Source organism: Bactrocera tryoni, chromosome 3 (assembly GCF_016617805.1).
Source record: "Bactrocera tryoni isolate S06 chromosome 3, CSIRO_BtryS06_freeze2, whole genome shotgun sequence".
Taxonomy (NCBI): Eukaryota; Metazoa; Arthropoda; class Insecta; order Diptera; family Tephritidae; genus Bactrocera; species Bactrocera tryoni.
In genome coordinates, this window is record NC_052501.1 from 84,952,165 (window position 1) to 84,974,012 (window position 21,848).

At 35.0% G+C, this 21,848-nt stretch overlaps 1 protein-coding gene across 1 annotated transcript in view; it reads right to left on the reverse strand.

Moving 5' to 3' along the window:
* Nucleotides 1-7,422: 7,422 nt before the first annotated feature.
* The window catches only part of LOC120772091, a 144,125-nt gene continuing 129,699 nt past the window's right edge, over nucleotides 7,423-21,848 (reverse strand). The window contains exons 11-12 of the mRNA XM_040100495.1: nucleotides 17,905-18,599; nucleotides 7,423-8,127 (exon numbers count right to left, since the gene is read on the reverse strand). Coding sequence (XP_039956429.1) covers nucleotides 7,423-8,127; nucleotides 17,905-18,599 — 1,400 coding nt within the window. The remainder of the gene's footprint in view (nucleotides 8,128-17,904; nucleotides 18,600-21,848) is intronic.

Here is a 21,848-nt window from a genome sequence, read left to right on the forward strand (position 1 = left end):
TGCTCAAATGTTGGAATTTATTTATTATATGAGATAAAAAGTTTGGTGAATGTGGGCATTTTCCGGATGTTAAACTGTACGTAACCTCTTATACTTAATTTCAAAAGTAACTTTTGAAGACTTATGTCTATCAAATCCTCTTTAGTGTAGCAAGAGTAATAATTTTGCCATCTGATATACTTAGTAATCGATACATTTGTTAGTTGAAAATATTTTGAGCAGCTAGCATAGCGAATCCTCTTTCTAACGACAAGTGAAATCGCGCAAGTTTTAAACAAGAATGCATCGGGATCTTGTTGGACACTTCTACATGTCCGTAGAAAAGCAGAAAAGAATGTAAATCGCACTACAGACATGCTGAAAAAATGCGCCGTGAGTCGTAGTATACCTTTAGGCTGATATGTGATATGAACATATATATAATAGCACTTTTAGGTTGGTATATTTTGACAAATAAACAGGAAGCACGCTTCATAATCTGCTAGCGGACGCAGTTGTTGCTGCTTTTGATTTCAATTCTACTAACAAGAAGCCTGAACGTTTCTCCTTTTATGGACAAAATATTTAAGCTTTAATTCGGGTATGGATTAGTTAAGTTATAAGTTATATTACTGTGAAGTAACGCTTGAGTGCTACTAATATGCATTAAAAGCCTGTTAGAAAATTAAAAAATATTAATTCAAATTCAAAAAATATAGCACAGCAGAACAAACCGAAAATTCTCAGCAATGCGTAGCATACCTTAATGCCTCAAGGCTGAATCATTGCCCTCAAATGTTTTGCCAACTAAAAAAGTTAATTAATCAATGCCTTTTAAGTTCCTTTATAAACAATAAATATTAATTATTTTGAGGAAAGATCAAACAAAAGCATGAAAATATTTCCGCAAAATAAATAAAAATCGTTAGATTTTCATCACAAGAAATCAAATACCAATTTGTATTGGCATTAAAATAAAATGTCTCTAATAAAGCCAATATTTGCTCAAGCTTTGCTTTTACCAGCGCTGAAGTGCTTAGCAAATGCAGATTTTCTTCTTAGAAATGTTTATTTAGATTTTATTTTGCAAAGTTGTTTGTTTAGAAAATGCTGCAAAATTAATTTATAACAAATTGGCGTTTATTGATTCTGACCTGTGCTGACATTTCGGCATATCTGCTCTTAGATGAGTGTTTGCTTAGCTTAAATGAAGCAGGGAGCGCGCAGAAGACAAAGCAAGAAGCAATTATAAAAAGATTCACTGTGCAAATTTAGTAGAAGTGAATGATTATTTAGTAAATTTATTTGTATTGTTGGCTTAAGATGTTTGAGCATATTTCTTTGATGGATGTAAATGGAACGCATTTCCATAGAGATGTTTAGTTTCTGCCTGAGCAGCGTGGTGACGGAATCCTGGCTCCAGGTAAATCTGTTTGCGGTAAAGCGGTTTGAATATTATGCGCTGCTTGAATCACTGAAATTATCCATAATGTATTATGAAACGTCCTAAATTTTTATAAAAAATCGCATGCCATTTAATTTGAGCTGCTTGAATCACTCACCACGTAATATGAAACTTCCGAAACTTTTCATAAAATTCCCATGCTATTTCATGATTTTAAATAAAAATAGCTTGCTTTTTAATTTTTTTGTTGCTTATATCTTCGTTTTATTCATGTTCGGGTTTTTTACTTTTAATTATCTAATAATTTCTTATTCCACTTGTGTTTTATTTTTAATTTACGCTAATTATTATACAATATTTTCTTCATCATAAGTAAAAAAGTTGTCAATTTATTGGTTTAAAATTTCTCACATATTTTCTGAAGTGTTTTTAACAGCTAATGATTTAAAATAAAGTTGGTTTGATAAGAAAAGAGAACAATAATAGAATTTTTTTCTTGTGGCAACTACATACACACGTACTTTTTGATAAAGGCGTGCAATAAAGATACTTAAGTAGGGTTTAGGCATTTTAAAAAAAAATGAAAAAAATAAAGGCATAAAAGAGCTTAGATATAAGTCTTTGTTCAGTTTTTTCTTAAAACAAGTGAAAAAAAAAAACAGTAAAAATGCAGAGAAATAAAAAAAATATTTACAATAAAAAATAATTATTTAAAATATTTAAAATAATATTTAAACATTAAGTCAATGTATACAGGAAACAAATTTAATAAATAAAATATATGAAAAATATAATAAGCATATATCTCTTGAATAAAAATTGACAATATACCCTACTTGACTTAAAATTTCTTAAGAAATTATTTTTTCATATAATATTTCTTTAGTCAATTATAGAGTCAATATAAGAAACAATTTTATATTTATAAAAAGTTTTACAAATTTGCCATAAATTTCACAACTCACACGCAATACTCCATTTTAAAGTGTTTAAAAAAATAAAACAAAATAAAATTAAAATAAATTAAAATAAAATAAAATAAAATAAAATAAAATAAAATAAAATAAAATAAAATAAAAATAAAATAAAATAAAATAAAATAAAAATAAAAATAAAATAAAATAAATAAAATAAAATAAAATAAAATAAAATTAAATAAAATAAATAAAATTGAACAAAATAAATAAAATAAAAATAAATATTATAAAATAAAACAAAATAAAATAATAAAAAAATAAAAAATAATAATTTTGTCGATAAAATGAACCAAAAAATAATTAATATTATTAACATAAAGTTTTTAAATAAAAAATAAAAAGTCAAATTAAAATACGATAAAAATAAAAATCAAAATTTCCTATATCAAAATGAATGAAAAATTATCTTTTCAAATAAAAAAACTATTAGTATAAAGTTAAAAAAAAATAATAAAAAATATTTAGAAATGAAATATAAATTTTGAAAACAAAATAAATAAACAAAAATGCAATTTAAAGAAAATTATTAGAATAACTTTTTTAAATAAAAAATCACTTAAAAAATTTATTAATTAAAAAAGAAAAAAATATTAGTTCAAATTTTTGGAATAAAAAATAAAAATTACTTAAAAATAATAAATTTTGTCGTAGAAAATGAACCAAAAAAAATTGATTTAAAAAATATTTGTATAAAGTTTTTTGAATAAAAATTAAAAATCAAACTTTTTAAAGTAGAAAGTAATAAATTGTGGAAAAAACTGGAAGAAAATTAACTAAAAAGAAATTACTTTAAAAAATAATAAATTTTGTCGAAGAAAATAAACAAAAAAATTTAAATAAAAGAAATTATTAGTATAAATAAAAAATCAATTTAAAAAGGGAACAAAAATTGTTTCCTCAAATTAACAAAGCAAAACTTTATTTTAAAAAAAGAGTACGAAGTTTTTTGAATAAAAAATAAAACGACATTAGAAAATTACAATTTTAAAAAAAAAAAACATCGAAAAAAATTAATTCGAGAGAAATTCTAAAAACAAAACAATTGAAAACATTTGATGCTGATTTCGCATAAAAGAACGTAACATAGAAATAAATATAAAATATATATAATAACAAATAGGAAAAATAAAATAATAATATTTACACAAAACTGCAAATTGTTTGAAAAAATGGCTACTCTACGGTTTTACAACTAATTTAACTTAAATGTAAATAATTGTACGCTTTAAGTTTGTGCGTTTAAATGTTAAAAATACAAACAAACTAACGTATTTTCAATTTAAAATTTTTATTATTTCGAAAATTTTGTTGTAACTTTCAGAATAATTTTTTTGTTGTAATTCTCACATAGCTGTCGTAAATAATTTTTTTTGTTGTAGTTTTCACATAAATTTTCATAAAAATTATTTTCAAATTTAAATTTTCTTAGCTTAAATTGAAAAAGTATTTGCCTAGCATACCCTCCACACATACATATAAGAGTTTGGTTGTATTTTGGAAATTTTCACTTGATTTTGTTACAATATTAAATATTCTTTGAGAAGAAGCACTTTATTTCACCAAAAACCAGACGTTCAGCTAAAACTGTGAGAGCAATAAATATAAAATTTGCATAACTAGTCAACAATCAATACGAGTTTTGTCCATAACTTTACATATTTTTCTATGTGTGTGTGTTTTCGTAATTTTTTAATATATTTTTTTTTTGTTTGGTTTGTAGGTAGAAAAATTCATCGAGTTACAATTTTTGTGGGCGGGAGAAAGGATTAGTTGATTTGTTTGTAATTTATTTAGTTGCTTTTAACAGCTTTTAGTTAAACATATACATATATGTATGTTTATATATTTTTGTTAATTTTTTAGTGTATATACTTTAAATCGCATTTAAATGTAGTTTTCAGTTTGTTCACTGTGATTTGGTCCGCTTTAATTTTCAGCTATCGCATGTAAATGAAAAGAATTTCTCTTTAACTACGGTTATACTATATACATAGATTATATAGCATACTTTTTACATACATAAAATCAAAATATGTTTCCACACTTTGTCATTGAATTTCGATTAGTTTTAGAATGCAGCACAGTTTTTACATTAAGTGTTTGTTGTACGCTTATTTTTGCTTTTACTTATATAGTGTTTTTCGTTAATATATGCTAAAGTTGGATTTTTGTATGTATTTGCTGTAGTACATAGTATTCGCGCAAGATTTAGTCTTTTCTGTTATGTTGTAACTTCGTTCAATGTGGCTAACTAAAGGTCTACACCTCGTTCATTTTTAATTTATATTATGTTGTAGTTGTTGTACGCTATATGTATGAAAGACTTTACAGATATTATATACATTTATTTACACACTGAGGCTTTTACGTGCAAAAATCTATTTGTAATGGTAATAGTGGGGCTCAGAAATATTTTTGGCTGCTACAGTGAGAGCCAATTGCGTTCAAATCTCTCATCGCTTGGAGATTTTTTTGAAGAATTTTTGTATATTTTTGTCTTCATAATTCAACTGATTTTTTGCAATGTTTCTTTTTTCGTTGCCAATACAGGGTGCACACCCTTTACATTTACTGGTTTTGAAATTCTTTGAGGATTCGCGTTATTCTGAAAATCTTAGCCACCACTAATACGCGTATTTTATAGCTTTGCCAAATATATTACTAACTAAAAGAGACTTTTGCTGCTTTTTATATATGTACACACATATAATATTTATGGCTCTGCTTTAAATTTTGCATTAAATTCTGTTTGTAAAATACTTGTAAGCTTCGCCGCACAGAGTGATTTGGCTGCTATGCGCTAACGCTGCAATTCATGGTTATGGAAACCTTTAAATCAAATTAAGAGTAAATAAAGGAATTGAAAATTTTGAAAGTTTTATGAAATTAAATAAATAAAAAACATTAATTAATTAATTTTAAGAGATGTTTTTTTAATTTAAACTAATTATCAATAATTTTTGAAAAAATATTAAAAAATTAAAAAAAAACAAAATATTTAAAAAATTAATTTTTGCCTAAAATAATACAAAATTTAATTTTTGCTTAAAATTTAATTGTTTATCATTATTTTATCTTTAGAAGTTTAAAAAATTAAAAAAAGAAATCTTTAAAAATTTGCAATTGAGAAAAATTAAAGAAATTGAAAAAAAACAAAATTAAGAAAAAGTAAAACAGTTGTTTAAAAATTTACAGAAGTTAAAAACAAAATATTCTAAAAAAACAAAATAATTAGAAAACAAAAATATATATGAAAAAAATATTAAAAAAAACTAAAAAAATTTAAAAAACGTAAGCAAAATCTTAAAAAAATATAAAAAACTAAACACTATAAAAATTTACAGAATAAAAAAAAAAATAGAAAAAAACAAAATAATTAGAAAAAAATAAAAAAATACTTTTTAAAACTGTTTATAAAATTTTATAAACTAAAAATTTAATTAAAAATGCTGAAAAACAAAAATAATTAAAAAAATTAACACAAAATTAAAACAAAGTTAAACAGTTGTTTAAAAATTTACAGAAGTTAAAAAAAAAATTATAAAAGAAAACAAAGTAACTAAAAGAAATAAAAAAAAAAATATTTCAAAAAAAAAACTAAAAAAACTTAAAAAAATGTAAACAAAATCTTAAAAAAAGAAAAAAACTTAAAAAAAATGTTAAACAATTGTTTAAAAATTTACTGAAGTTATAAAAAATTTGGAAAAAAAAATTAAATAATTAGAAAAAAAAATATTATGAAAAAAATATTATGTTAAACAATTATTTAAAAATTTACAGAAGTAGATAAAAAAAAATAAATAATTAAAAAAAACATAAAAAAATATATGGAAAAAAATATAATTTTTTTTTTTAATGTTAGCAAAATTTTTAAAGAAGGTAAAGTGTTTCGAAATTTGAGTTGAAAACATGAAAAAAGTGAGAAAATAAAACAAGGAAATTGTTATTAATTTAAAAACTGTTGCCTACATTTTGGCGCGAGCATCAGAAAATAGTACGATACACAGACTACTAGAAAATAACATAGGAACAATTTATATAAATAGCAAGCAAGCATAAAAAAAGTTTCCGGACCACTTTATGCCCGCCTAGGCTTCTTTCAATTATATTACGAAGTCTTTCAAAAGTCATGTGGCAAGAGAGTTTAGCTGCGCCACAAATTTGCAAAACATTGGCAGCATGCCTAAAAGAACCAACAGAACTAAAATACACAACTCATACCGCGCTCTTTACTCAAATCAGTTAAGGAACTAGGTATACATAGCAGCGACACTGTGAGCGCCATTTAAGCTTACAAACATTTTCATTTTAGGCAAACGCTTTTACACACAGATAGATATTTATAAATGATATGCGTAAAGGTACTTGTTTTATAAATGCATTGCCCTTAGCGGTAGTTGTAGTTGGCTAGATCTAAAGTACATTTTATGATTTATAGTACACACATACATTCATATATCGCACTAAGAGGTTCTACTATAACTTAACTACGCATTTCATTTGGAAGTCTTATATATGTTTGTTCACTTTGCAAAATTCGCGCCGATTTCTGGCATTTCTGCACACTTTTGTACTAAAAACTAAATTTAGAAACTCGTTTGTGCCAACTGACAAGAAAGTAATTGCATTAAATATACAAAATTTACTTTATTCTAAAAAATATTTTAGCAGTTACTTAAGGTACTTTGTGCACGTAGTTCAGCGATGATACAGAAACTGAATTTTTTTTGCTACAAAACATTGTTTCTCAGCGCACACATAATTTCTGAAAATAAGTCAAAGTTAAATTTCACGCTCAAAACTCACCACACTTGCTTTCGCCACTTGCTCGGCCGGCGTTTTGTCACAAGTGAACCTGCTTCTGCTGTCTTATTGCTAAGTCTTTAAATTACAAGTAATTTACACAATGCCCGCATAACGGCACTTTCTCCATCGCTTCCGCATCTCCATTTGCGCACCCACGTCCCACTAGACGATTGTGGTGCGCTCCGCGTTGCTCGTACACGTACTACTCCCACCGATGCATACAAATTGACACTTAATGTCATCTTTCGGTAATTCTCAGGAGGCCACTGTCTCATAGTTGCCGCTGCCCAGCAACGCGGACGATGAGTTGAGTAACGGCATGCCGGCCGTCGTTGCAGCCGCTGTAGCCGCCGACATGCCCATGCTCATGCCGCCAAGTGAGAGCGCGCCGCTGCCACCACCAGCTCCACCAACGCCGGCGCCATTGTGAGTGCGCGGCGATGTGAGCAGCGACTGTGTTGCGGCCAGGCTAATATTCCCCGATGTCATCGATGAGGTGAGCGTCGAGGGCATGCCATTTGTCGTCATGGATGCCACCGCCGCGGCAGCTGCGGCCGCCGAGGCGTGATGCTGCAAAGCGCCCGGATGTGGCAAGGTGTTGCAGTGCATGCCGCTGCTGGCGTTGCTGGTGAGACTGCCACCGCCCATGCCGCCGGTGCCGACGCCGCCCGAAGTGCTGCCCAGCGTGCTGCTGTTCGTTTGTAGAGAGCCGTTGGATTGGCCGCTGAGCAGCGGTATGGTGCAGGTGGTGGTCGAGCCGTAGGGTGAGGTGGGTGAGGTGCGCGTCTCGTAGGCGGGCAGGTAGGAGCGGCCGGGTATGCGTGTGTAGATGTTGGGTGGCGTGCGTGTGGAGAGCAGCGGCGGTGGTGCGGTGTAGACGGGGCGTTGGGCGGCGGGCGCGCGCTGTGGCGTGTTGTACAGGCTGAAGGCGGGATTGGTGGTGAGCGAGAGTTCGCCATACTGCAAAGACGAAAAGTGTGTGGTATAAGTAAATAAATTGAATGCATAAAGTATGAATTTGTTAATAATTTTTAAGTGCTGCTTAGTTATGCAATACTTTTCATTATATGTGCGCCAAAGGGGCGAGCACATGTTGCCAGTGCGCGTGACCATTTTAAATATTTAGGCGTTTTTGAAAGCAAATTTTATTTAAATTATGCTAATTCCGGTAGCAATCTATTTTCATAGCCCACACTCGCGCTCGCTTTCACTGTTATCTTTGCATGTCTATGCACTACTACTAATTTCCTCTGGTCTGCTATGCAACCCTTTTACGCTTCACTTAGCATTTGCACTTAGAAGGCATTAAAAGCAAAAGGCAACTTGTCACACCATCCCTAACTCGCCTCTGGGTCCAATAGTGCCTACTACGCACGCATGTTACTCATACGCCCGGTGTGTCGGCCTGGTCACTCTTCACTAAAAATAAGCTCGCATCCCTTGGGCATACCATAACGCCCGTGTGGCAAGCGTAATGGTGCACAACTTTGTTGCTTTCTTGAAAACGTACAACTTTTATGCTTGTACAGCATTATTAATACTGAATTATGCAAAGTGACCCGCACACAACTTAACTGCTAAGTATGCTTGTGCTACCTTTATAAGCACATATGCACACATATGCTGCGTGCTGTTGTTAGTTGTTGTTATTCGTGTTTTTTATACATTTGTGTACGAGCTAAAGTTACGTTCTACTTAGACTTAACAAACCAAATTCACACTCACTTGACATGCGAACATAAGTTGGCCAATAATGCTAATTCGCCTGGGGACAGTCGCCTGGGCACACACACACACGCACATAGGTAGCTGTGGCGCGGAAGTGCGGCAGCTCGTATCGTGGATATTGGAAATAAATTTGTGATAAATGAATATTGATGTCCGCCATAATTATTGGAGTTAAAAATTGATGGAACGGTAATTACAAACTAGTGTTATTGATCAATGTGACAAGCTGAGTCTATTAGCCATGTTTTTTAACCATTTTTTGAGCTATGGCTCTGAAATTTTGCATATACTCTTTTCTCATGAAGAACCTGCTCATTTGTCGGAGTTGCCTATATCGGACCACTATAGCAGATAGCTCCCATATAAATTGACCAATGCAACTGAAGTACTTGTATGTATCATCACAAAATTTGGCACATAATATTACTTAAGTCATAGCTACAATCTCCGAAGAAATTGTTCTGATCGTGCAACTATAGCGTATAGCTGCCACACACGTGTACCGATCACACTCAAGGGCTCCTATGGAAACTTTTTTATTTGAATAGGTATCGTCATGAAATTTTGTACATAATATTATTTAAGGCATGGCTACATTCTGCAAGGAAATTGTTCGGATCGTACAACTATCGCATGTAGCTGCCACACAAAGTACCGATGCAACTCAAGTGCTCGTATGGAAAACTTCTTTATTTGTATAGGTATTGCAATACAATTTGACTCATATTATTATTTAAGCCATAAATACAATCTCCGAAGAAACGGTTGAAATTGCACAAATATGGCATATGGCTGCCATACAAATTGACCGATGAAACTCAAGTCCTTGTATGTATAAATTGTTTAAATGAAAAGTTATCTTCACATAATTTGGCACATATTATTATTTTAAGAAAAGCTACAATGCCTGAAGAAATTATGTATTCAGATCATATCAGTATAGCATATAGCTGCCTTACAAGTGGACCGATCAAAATCAAGTCCTTCTATGAATAATTTTTTTCTAAGACTAGTCATCGTCCCAAAATTTCACACATATTATTAATTGACACATAGCTACAATCTCCGAAGAAATCATTTAGATCGGATCACTATAGCATATAGCTGTCATATAAACTAAACGACCAAAATCCAGAAAAAGGCTTTTATTCACATATGCCGTAGTAAATTGATCTTTAGAAGTTAATATAGCTTACGTGCAGTAGACGTTAACATTTTTTCTATTTTTTTATATAAATTTATATAATACCATATGATTGTAGAAGTCTTATTTGACAGCGAGGCAAGCAAATTTTTCACTTTAGCGAAATACACAGAAAATAACTGGTAGCTGTCTTGTAATGAGGTGTAAAATAATTGTTATTGATTTCCCCTCAGACAGGCACCAGAGACATGTCCTACAAAATGTCAATGGCGCACTTTAATTTGACGTCTGAGTCAGGAACATTACAATATAAAATATTTCTTTAATCCATAGATGTCCTCACTGGCATTCAATATTTACACCACGTGTCCATCTAAAGAACAAAAGTGATCAGCCATTTTCGAACAAGACAAAGGTCTAGTAATTGCATCAGCTGCCAGACAACGTTCGGCGTGCGAGGCGTGAGCAATTGTGCGCCCAAATTTATCTAATTCACTAAATCGAGGGACGATTTACATACAAAAATATTGACGCAACTGAATAAATAACACACACGTATGTACCAAATATAAGAGTGTTTGTACACGCCAAATGGTGGCAATAACTTTAGCGAGCACACATACACACACATGTGTGCTGCATGTGAACCCAAACACCGTTGAGTGAACACCTGCACGTAGGCCGTGAGCGGGGCGTCGTTGTTGTCGTTTTATTTCGTTTGGCATTCATTTGACATTTGACTTCTGTTCGCTGGTATATTTGCTGGCATTTCATTGTGCTGTGTTGGCTGCCATTGTTTGTGCTGCCGTTCGATTGCGGTGCTTACTCAAACTTGGCCGTTAGAGCAGCGCCTGAGCCAAACACAAAATACACTGCATGTGTGTGAGCGTGCGCGTGTGCTTCACCTTTATGCCTCGATAGAACGTGACAACGATTTCTTTATTGTGAGTTTGCACAGCGCGCAAATGCCCGATGAAGTTGACGCGAAAAAGTAGCATAAAAAACACACACACACACATATGAGTGTCGGTGAAGTGTCGGGTGTCGGTGCGCGCAAAGTCAATCGATTTCATGGCGCTGATATGGCCTTCATTGGTGTGCGGCGTGCATATACATATACATGCATACGTTTCGTGCGCACGTGTTGGCATTAGTCGGTTGTGCAAAGTTTCCACACATAATGCTGAATTCCGTGTTAAATTCTGTGTTGAAAAGTTTGCCAAAGGCAATATTTTGCATACTAAACAAAAAATGTTGCTCATACGCCGCGGCGCATTGTAATGGGAGAAGCATGCCTTGACGCAGACACAGGCATAAACATATGTGTGCATTAACAATTGGTTCAAGTTCTCGCTACTAAGACGTTTGCATGGAAGTGTGATTGTGCGTGGCCTTCAGTTAGTAAATGCTTGGTTCGTTCCACAGAGCGTATCCATTTCAATTACAGCAAACCAGAATATAAGCAACACAGCTGGACCTAACTGCTTTAGTGTCTTCAAATAATTGTTAGCGTACCAAAAATAGCAACAAATTTATTTTTTTCGTCGGCAGCTTTTACACAGCGCACATACGATTCTTTTGTTGGCTTTTTTTGCAGCTGCTTGCCTTCTCCAAACGTTTTTGCACAAAGAAAGTGCGAAACTCAGCACTTAGCACGCTGTCAGGTGCGCGCACAGTAGTTTCAAACGTACTGGAGCGCACGCTAAGCAAGAAATACAAAAATCAGCACAGGAAGCACTCTGCCGTGAGCAAAAAGGAGATTCTTCTGGAGTTTGATGCTGCATTAGAACTGACGTCGTACAACAAGCAGGCAATTTATTTAACTTTGACAAAAAGTTGCTGAAAAAGTCGAGAGCACAAGCAGTGAAATACACAAGGCAAAGTGTGGAAGTAGAAGCTCTAAGCGCTCACGGCAAAAACTACAAAGAACTCCCAGAACAGAATGTGTTAAACTAAGCATAAAAGAGTGAGGCAACAGTGAGCCTCACTACTTTGTTCATGCCGAATTGGCAGGTGTCGCAGCAGCGCGACGTTGACGAGTAAACAGGGGGAAAATGGACTGAGTGACAGCAAGGAAAGCACGCAAATACATGAAAACAATACGCAAACAACAACAAAAGCAAATCAAAAACATGCCTATAAAATGTAACAACGTTGAAGTCGAGAATGTGGCATGCCCCAAGAAACAAGTGAGATAAAAATTTATTGAAAATAATACGCAACTGCCAACGGCATGAAATGCTGAGAGCTGCACACATTTTGCAGCACAATCTGTAGTTGTTGTTGGCTACAACACCTTCAACTATATATACACTCGGTGCGGCTTGCGGGGTTAATAAAGTTATTTGCCAATGAAATATTGCAAACAAACTAATAAAAGTGTCAATGCAAAGAATTCAATTCAATTTCGGCTATGAACTCACTTGTTATGTCACATTTGTATGTGTGTTGGGTCAAGTATATGCATATAAATGTGGCTGTATGCTGACAAATGTATGCGCAAGTAAGCTGACAATGAATGTGCGCATGAATGCGTCAATGAAAGTGTGACAATTGTATGTGTGTGGTGGACTTCTGTAGGTGCCTCGCAGTTGTAATGCTTGTCAGTGCCACATATACGCGGCAAATATATACAAGGCTTCGTACTAGCTGATCCACACATAATTAAATGCAGTGTAGATGGTAGAGGCAAGTATGGAGCATGAATTCATATCAATAATATGAAAGATGGAAAAGTTATATCATAAAAATGAGTTACAGCAGACACGCGCTTGTTAAACACAGAAACGAAAATGCCGAAAATTTGATGGGTGGCGGCTTGAGAATGAATGAACTGCTTTTGGCGGCGACATATGAGATTTCGCTAAGTGAAACATAAAGAAACGCAATTTCAGGTTCTTGAACTATGTGAAGGATACCGAGGTGTGCCTTTTATATATTATTTTATTTCTATTATTTTTTGACCGTTTGTGGAAAGTATGAAAATATTTTTTATTTGATAAAATAATGGCAATCTATGGCAAGCTCCGAAGAAATTGTTCAGTTCGGTTCACTTTAGCATATAGCTGTCATACAAAAAACTGTACCATCGGTATCAATTACTTGTATGGAAAACTCTTTCAATTCACGAGATATCTGCATGATATTTGTCTTGAGTTGCTTTCCACGGAAGCGGTATAATCTCCGTAAAAATTGTTCAGATCGGATCTGTATAGAGTTTAGCTTCCATACAAACTGACCACTCCAAGTCAAGTTTTTTAGTGAAAAGTCTTCTTGATTCACAAGATATTCTCACGAAACTTGCTATATGATACCCTATAAAGCAGTGATGCAATCTGCGACGAAATTGTTTACCATGGGTATAATTGCTTGAATGGAAAACTCTTTCAATTCACGAGATATCTGCATGATATTTGTTTCGAATTGTTTCTAAAGAAAGCGGTATAATCTCCGTATAAATTGTTCAGATCTGATCAGTGTAGCATATAGCTGCCTTATAAACTGACCGCCTCAAATCGAGTTTTTGTGTGGAAAGTATATTTATTTGACAAAGTATCCTCCCGAAATTTCATATAGTTTATTCTCTAAGACAGTGATGCAATCTCCGCAGAAATTATTCAGATCGGACAACTATAGCATATAGCTGCCATACAAACTGATTGCTAAAAATGAAAAAAAAAATTGTTATATGTTTTTATGTTATAAGAAGAGCACCTATAAGGGTATTCTAGCTTCAATGTTGCTGAAATTAACGGTTTTTTTCTTTTGTATTAAGTCACATTCATTTCTTGTATTCCAATGCCGCAGAAAAACTAACTCGAAAGTATTTTAAAACACTTTGAAACAGTGTACTCATTATAACCGCAAACACTTGTACCAAACTGCCTTAATTGAGTTGCCACTCACTTAATCAAGCGCTGGGACAAATTAGAGAAACCTTTTAAAACAAAATCAGCACAATTTCTGCTGAAAATCAGAACACAAAATTCATTTGCCCATATATATTAACCGTAAACGCAATATGCAAACAGAATGTAATTTGTCACAGGAGCAGCACAATTATAAACCAAAAACAAAAGCAAAAAAGCAGTAGTAAATACCTCACTCATCCACAAGTAATAACTCTTTGCTGCCAATTTCCCAAATTAGCACAGATGCAGACCTAGATTATTATAATTGCATTGTGAGAGCGAGTAAGAAGTACGCCTGACGCTCGATCTCCTGAACTGAAGCACAGCTGCATACATACAAGCACTTATGTATATATATGGTATATGTATATATATAACTTATATGTATATATCCTTACAGATATTTTTCTGTCATAATGATACACTCAAGCGCGTGCCGAGATTGTTAGGTCGAACACTCTGCTGCTACGACTTGGAATAACTTGCAACAAATTAACCGCAATTAAGGCACTTTAATTAAGCTCCGACAATGGGTATGAGCAATATCGACCAACAGCAGGCACAAACATGATATGTCTATACACACACACACACATATATATATATATATATATAGTTGTTGTACTTATGTTAGTTTGTGCGGCTTATTATGAGCAAACAAAGCGAATTCTCCGAAGTGTGTCATATCTTGGCATGGATTGTTCGTTAAGGGTTCGACACAAAATTACTTGAATGACAGAAACAATGAACGCTGACACACTTACGGCCGCTCACAGATATCATAGTATAGTTGAGGATATTGTCAACAAAATTGAACCCTGACAAATGAGTTCGCAAACACACACATATTTAGATATGCTGTGTGGCAAATATTTGAAAACTATATAGACACAAGTATATACAGTTGTGTGCTCTTATATACATATACATATATGTATCCAAGTGGTGTTTAACAGGCCATAATAATCAGTGGCATACAAATAAAGTTGGCTGCTCTAGCTGGCTGCCAAAAAATTGTAGCCTATCCGCAAGGCGCACATGCAAACATACACTGTGATGTTAATGCCCGTCTCGATAAATGCATGTAAGAGTGAAATTTTGATCTGTGCACAAATATATGTATATATATACATGTATGAACAGTTATTTATTATGTGCGAGTCACCCATGTGCTGACCACTTTGCTGTGCTCGCATGATTGTCATGTTTTCGCAGCACTTTGCCGTTTTCTCAGCCGCTAACTGACGAATGTATCTACTTTCCGCTTCCGCTTCCTCACAACCGCTGCTGCAGTGCTTTCTTACGTTTTGTTGTTTCATATATACACAGGTATATATCAAAGAGCCACATGTTAGGCGTCCGAGCACGCACTTCCGCCGTAGAACACAATGAGTTCCCAGCAACGATGACGTAGAAACATTGTTAAAGACAGCAAGCACAAGGAGTATGAGTTTTGGTCATGTGGATTTTTGCGCTTTTTGACACGCGCTTGTAAGTGGAGAGCGTACGGTTCCGCTTTGACACGCTTTTATGCTGCCGAAGACAAGTCTCCTGTTAAGTGCGATCAATGTATGATAACAACAAAAACATGTATTATGCTGCGTGTCATCGTAAACGGTGCGAGTTGCGAAGAGAGCTATAAAGAAGCATACTTTTCAGCGCCAGATTTTATAATAAGCAGACGTAGGTTATTATTTAATACAATGCAACTACACATACGCCTATTATATGTGTATATACAGCATATACAGAAAGTGCACATACATAGTCACTACATCGAAATTGTCATTAAATAACGGAAATATAACGAAAAGAGGGCTCAAAAGACAACACAAGTTAGAAGAAGAAAATAAGTTGTCAACAGTAACTGCAATAATAAGCCATTTAGGCCGCAATATAATGTCGATGACATTGTTTCTAGAGAAGGAGGCTATAAAATGAAATAAACCTGTCAGTATGACAGAAATACTTATATATGCCAGGCCTATATAAATCTCAAATACATACGAGCATATGGATTAGGGGCGGTGGCATTGCTGTCAGCGTCTGCTCGAAAATTGCTGGGTGTAAAAACTGTCGACGATGTTGACAATGATGATGACAACGGCAAATTGTTTCGCGCTGTTGACAGTTTATCAAATAGTTTCAGCTGAATAACAACAAAAACAATAAAAGTGTGCTAAGCATACAGTTGTGTAGTTGTCATACATAAAACCACTTAAATAATAAATTTTTATAAAAGTAATGAGGGCAGCTGATTGGCAAGTGGAGGATTTATTTTGCGCGTTTATTTGGTAAGTTTATTTTATTCAAGGTTAGGGTGAAAAATCAAACAAATATTTCGAACAAATTTTTCGAACAAAATTTTTCGAACAATTTTTTCGAACAAATTTTTCGAACAAAATTTTTCGAACTGATTTTGTTGAAGACCGAGAACAACATAATCAAAAAATAATTCTTTAAGTTTCAGAAAATATCCTATAATATTGGCTTAAAATCTATTGGTAGTCGAAAAAGTCTTTTCGTATTTCTAATCAAACTTCAACTTATGTTATTCATATTTATACTAAGAAATAAATAAACAAATAGGTACCATTTTGGTCGACCACCTTTTGCCATTCTTCCGCTAGAGACATTACCGTCAGTGTAAAACTTTCATCAGCGTAAATCGAAATTTCGAAATTTCCCGAACGGAAGCGAGCGAACCATTGTTGTACTACACGAACTGGTACAGCATCGTGTCTGTAAACTTCAAAAATTTCATTGTGGCTTGCGTGGCAGGAAGACCTTTTTTATACCAAAATTACAAAATATAGCGAACTTCTTCACTATTTTCACTCATTTTTGAACAGCATTAACTTTTGTTCAGCTTAACCCCGAATTAAATTTGTTTTTAGGTGAAATGTAGCTTAAACTCTCACCCTTCCAACACTATATGGTATGACACAATATGATTGGTAGCACTGGAGATATCCGACTGCAATGACATCTATTGACGATGAAAATACGAAAAGACTTTTTCGACTACTCAATATTTTGTTGAAGCCCGAGAAAAACAATGAATATACTCAAAAAATAAGTCTTTATAGCCAAGAAAAATACTATAATATTTGCCTAAAACTCAATATTTAAAAAAAATTATTGATGATATATTCAACTCAAATAATGAGAGGAATTAAACTCATTCAATATATTCAACTCAAATAATGAGAGGAATTGACCTCATTCAATATGTTCACCTCAAAGATTAGGTAGAATTGACCTACAAAAGCCATTTAATCATCAATGTCAACATATCACATTTTTAACCATTATCATATCTTATACACTCCTCAGTATTTCTACACACTTTCAACCTGTTACAAACAGTTACACTACTGCCCTCCTATGTTCTTCTGTAAGCGCCAAAGTACGCCGAAACTTTCGCAGAATTTTTTGCCTGCGTCCCTCTAAGTGGCCTGCCTTTTTCTGGGTCACTCAGAAGATTGTTAAATCAGATTAGACAACAACTCTTTTCACATACTTTGAGGCGTTGAAGCGTTGCCGAAAAGTTACTTCGTTAGGCAAAATTGTTTATTTTATAAGCGTCGAAGCTTTTTGCGCGGCTACGCCAAAGGCTGCTTCTACAAAAATTGTTTGACAACAAAACTAATTAGCTTAAGCGCCGAGAGCTAACTTGAATCACATGAAGAGGACGTATGAATATACCAAATTATAACAGATTAGAGCACAGATAGTGCGGCTGAGACCAAAGGCAATCATACACGCGTGTGTATGGGTGCATCGGCAAGGCTTGCCTAAAATGCTGTAGGAACATGACTGACAGCTTTTTAACTGATTTCATGTGCGCGCCTAATTGAACAGTATTTAATAATAATCCATTCTCTTTACTTCCCCTACAGCTACTTATATATTGTATATGTAAGTATATGCGTGATATCAATCAGCACTCACCTGCTTGCCAAATGTGGGCGACAGCGAAGGCGGTGGCGGAGACGCCGTATTAATGCGCGTCGGTGGCGTGTACAGTATGCGCTGCGACTCTATGTTCAGCCGATCGAACGCCTTCTCCTCCAAGTGAAATTCATCCTCGCTGTTTGTCTCTTGCGGGACGACATCGGGATTCTTGTCCTCCAAGCTCGAGTGACTGCCCATGTTACGCGACAGCGGCTCGGCGCTGCCCTTATCCGCCTCCGTGGTGGTGGTATCACCGTTCGGGCGACGCGTCGCCTTCGGGCGTACACGTAGGAAAATCACAATGCAGATAGCGATCAGCACGACCGTGGCGACAATGCCCAGCAAGGCGCCGAGCAGCGGTGTCAGCTGCACCAACACAGCGGTGGAGGAGGCGGTACGCAGCAGCGGTGCGGAGAGTGTGCGTCCGCGCACGCGGTATGCTACTTTGCTCGGTCCTTGTGCGTTCACGGCCGTTACGCGTATCACGAAGACCGAATCGCTCGGCAGTCGCTTGATGGTGAACTCGGCGTACTTGTAGGAAGTGTTGTAGAGTATTTGATTGGTGAGTTCGTCCTTGATTTGCACGTGAAAGTGCTGCGGTATGCCGCCGTCATAGCCGGCGATGCACTGGATTTGTATGGAGTTGGCGGTGGCATTGTAGGCCGTGCAGTTCTTCACCGGGTCGGGAAAGTCTGTGAGGAGAAATAAAAAATAAAATTTTCAGTAAAAATGCAAAATCGGTTTAAAGTACAATGGAAATAGGTAATGGGCACATTTAACGGCACTTTGTGATACGCTGCTGCACTTCAGCTTCGACCTTGATTTATTATATAGCTCATAGCTCATATCACACAAACAAAGGCACGTTGTCAACACTTAAACGCTCAACTAAATCACATGGAGGCCCACACCCAAATAGTTTATGCGCCAAAATTTATGCCACACAAACGCCCACGCCGTTTAGGCTAAGGTGCACTTGTGTCGCGTTCCTTGGCAGTGCTGTTGGCAACGCCGCTCAGCCTTTTAGGGTCAATAGTGCACTTGAGTGTGCCACAGAAAGGCCTCATGAGTGTGGGCTGTGGTTCACATAGCACCTGCCCGCCGCATAGCGGTCCAAACCGTACTCGTTTCGTGTGGCAAGTTAGTGATTTGTGTGTGTGGCGTGCGGGGTGTGCAATTGTGGTTTATTGTAGTTTAGTTGTTTACTCATTTCTTGCACATTTTTCCTATGCGCTCTTAGCAGTGCAAGCGCTTGCAAGGCAGAAGCAAAAACAAAAGGTAACCATGCAGAAAGTGCAGAGAAAGGCTATGCATGTATGTGTATGTGTGAGTGGCAAGTAAGACAAGCGCTTACAAGTGTATAGACAAGCAGTAAAATTGAATCAGCAACCAACTAAACAAGCAGTGTGGAGTCAAACGCACAAACAAAAGCTAGAAAAGGAACATGAAGGAAAGGAGGCGTGGAAGTCCCAGTAGGAAAGATTGCAGAGTAGATATGAGTTTATAACTGGGTAGCAATTTCAGGTTCTAAATTGTTCGATAGTTTCGTTAGTCAAGTGAATCGATCCGTTTCAGATAGTGGAAAGTTGTTATGAGCTCAAAAATTTTACTTCAATTCGTACACAGGGACCAAAGCATATATTTGTAAAAGTCGAAAAATAATAATATTATTTTAGTAAAACTTTAACATGAACAATTTTGAAGCAAATCACACGAGATTTTTTTAAAATAAATGCTTATGTAATATATTTTTTAAAGTCTGTAAAGTTGTTTTGGCAGGTCAGTAAAAGGTTAAGCTCTGCCAATGATATTTTTGCAGTAAAACTTCGATTAAAGCGCGCATAACGCTCATTAAAATATTGTAAAAGTCTACAGAAAGTGAGAAATTGTCTTTATCCTTAAAAGTATGCTACACTTTTTTAATTATTTTTAATTTTGACATTTATTTTGTGAGTGATTATACAATTTTCATTAACTCTGAAAGGGATTCATGAAAAGATTTTGCGAAAGTTAAACAAACGAAAACAATCTCCTTGGAACGTGCAGAAAAGTATAAAGCCTAATTAAGAAGAGTCGAATTTGCGGTCGAACAAGGGACTCTAATTGCGAGCTAGTTCAAATAGGCTACTCGTAGAAGAACTACAAACTCTTATTATGCAATATGAAACAAAAAAACCTTAACTTTGGTTGCACGGAAGCTATAATAGCCTTCAATTTGTAAAAGCTTCTTTATAAGAACTTTGATATGCCGGTTTGTATGGCAGCTATATGCTATAGTGATTCGATCTAAACAATTTTTTGGGAGATTACACCAGTGCCTTGGAAAATAACCCATACCAAATTTAATGACATTAACTCCCCAACTGAAAAAGTTTTCCATAGAAACACTTGTTTCCGATTCTTCAGTTTGTATAGAAGCTATATGCCATAGGGGTCCGATCTGAATAATTTCAACGGAGATTACAACACTGTTTTAGGCAAAAACTACTACCGAATTTCTTGAATATATCTCTCCAAATAAGAAGGCTTCCCATACGAGCAATTTCTTACGAGTGCTCACTTTGTATGGCAGTATACGCTTTAGTAGACCGATATCGGCCGTTCCGACAAATGAGCAGCATCTTAATGATACAAATACAGGTGAAGAGTTTTATTTAGATATTTGAAAAACTGTTCAGAGTATAATTATGCCTGTGAGTAGCAGCAGAACCGCGACTAGTTTTGTACGAAACTCTCTAAGCCCAGACCAGCTTAGTCCCTCTGCTCTTAGGCGCACAAGAAAATATATATGTCTACGCATACATATGTATAAAAAGTAGCGTAGGTACACCACGGACAGTTTATATTTTACTGTTGCTCTTTCTCTTATGCACACATTTTGCGGTTGGGGCTTCATGTGTGTGGTTGTAAATCTTGTGCTAGAGTCCCTTTTGCAAGACAAATAACTTTTCAAACACACACGCCACCACACTAGTATGTGTATGTGTGCGCGCGCTAAAACAATGCAACACAAAGTTTTTATTACAAAGTGTGCTTCTTTCTTACTTTTCCCCTATCTAAGCAGGCTGCCGCCAACGCACAACGCACAACGCCACCACCAGAGCCACCGCCAAGCCAGCACTTGTGGTAACTTGAGTTGTTAGTCTTAATTATCAAGGGTTGCTTGAGTTGCGCGCTGCTCGGTTACTTTGGTTTCACTTTTATATTTAACAACACCTCGGCTATAATCTTACGCACATATTGTTTATTTATTTATGTTTGTGTTTGTGGCAGTGCTTTTGTGTGGGTGCACACAGCGAAAACTTAACTAGAAAGCAGCGGCGGCAGTGGCGCCCTACACTTGAATGGTTCAAGCAGCACAAGTGTATCGTAACTATAGCGCAAGGGTGAAAAAGCATGGCTAAAGAGCTTTTGCGAAAGCGGGTCAAAATGTGATCAATTAATTGATGAAAGCTTATCTGAGAGTTGAAAGTGCAGAGATAAGAGCAGGCTTTTAATAAAGAAAAGTGGAACGTTGCTTATTTTTAATATTTTTATGAAGACTTTTCCAAGTGGTTTTGTAAGAAATTTTTGCTGAGTGGGACTGGCTGCGCAAATAAGCATTTTTTTGTTATAGATAAGATAAGATAAGATAAAACGTAGGAGACGAGCTGATTTTCAACACCACTCTCCAGAGGCAGGCGGAGCGGCTGCTGCACGCTATTGATTGCCATTATCAGCTATTTCAGCACGCATAGACAATTTTACGCCAGAATTCAACTTGATTTTATATTTCTGTGCACACTCCGATTTCTTGGCCAGCCTTTATTGCCTTCATTTACCGATGAATACGCATATTCGAAAATCAGCATTTAAAATTCGTTTTCATTTCCGTATGAGGCATTTTGTCAAGCATCCGGTCGTTTAGTTATTTGCAAAATACAAATTGTTATTCTCACAAA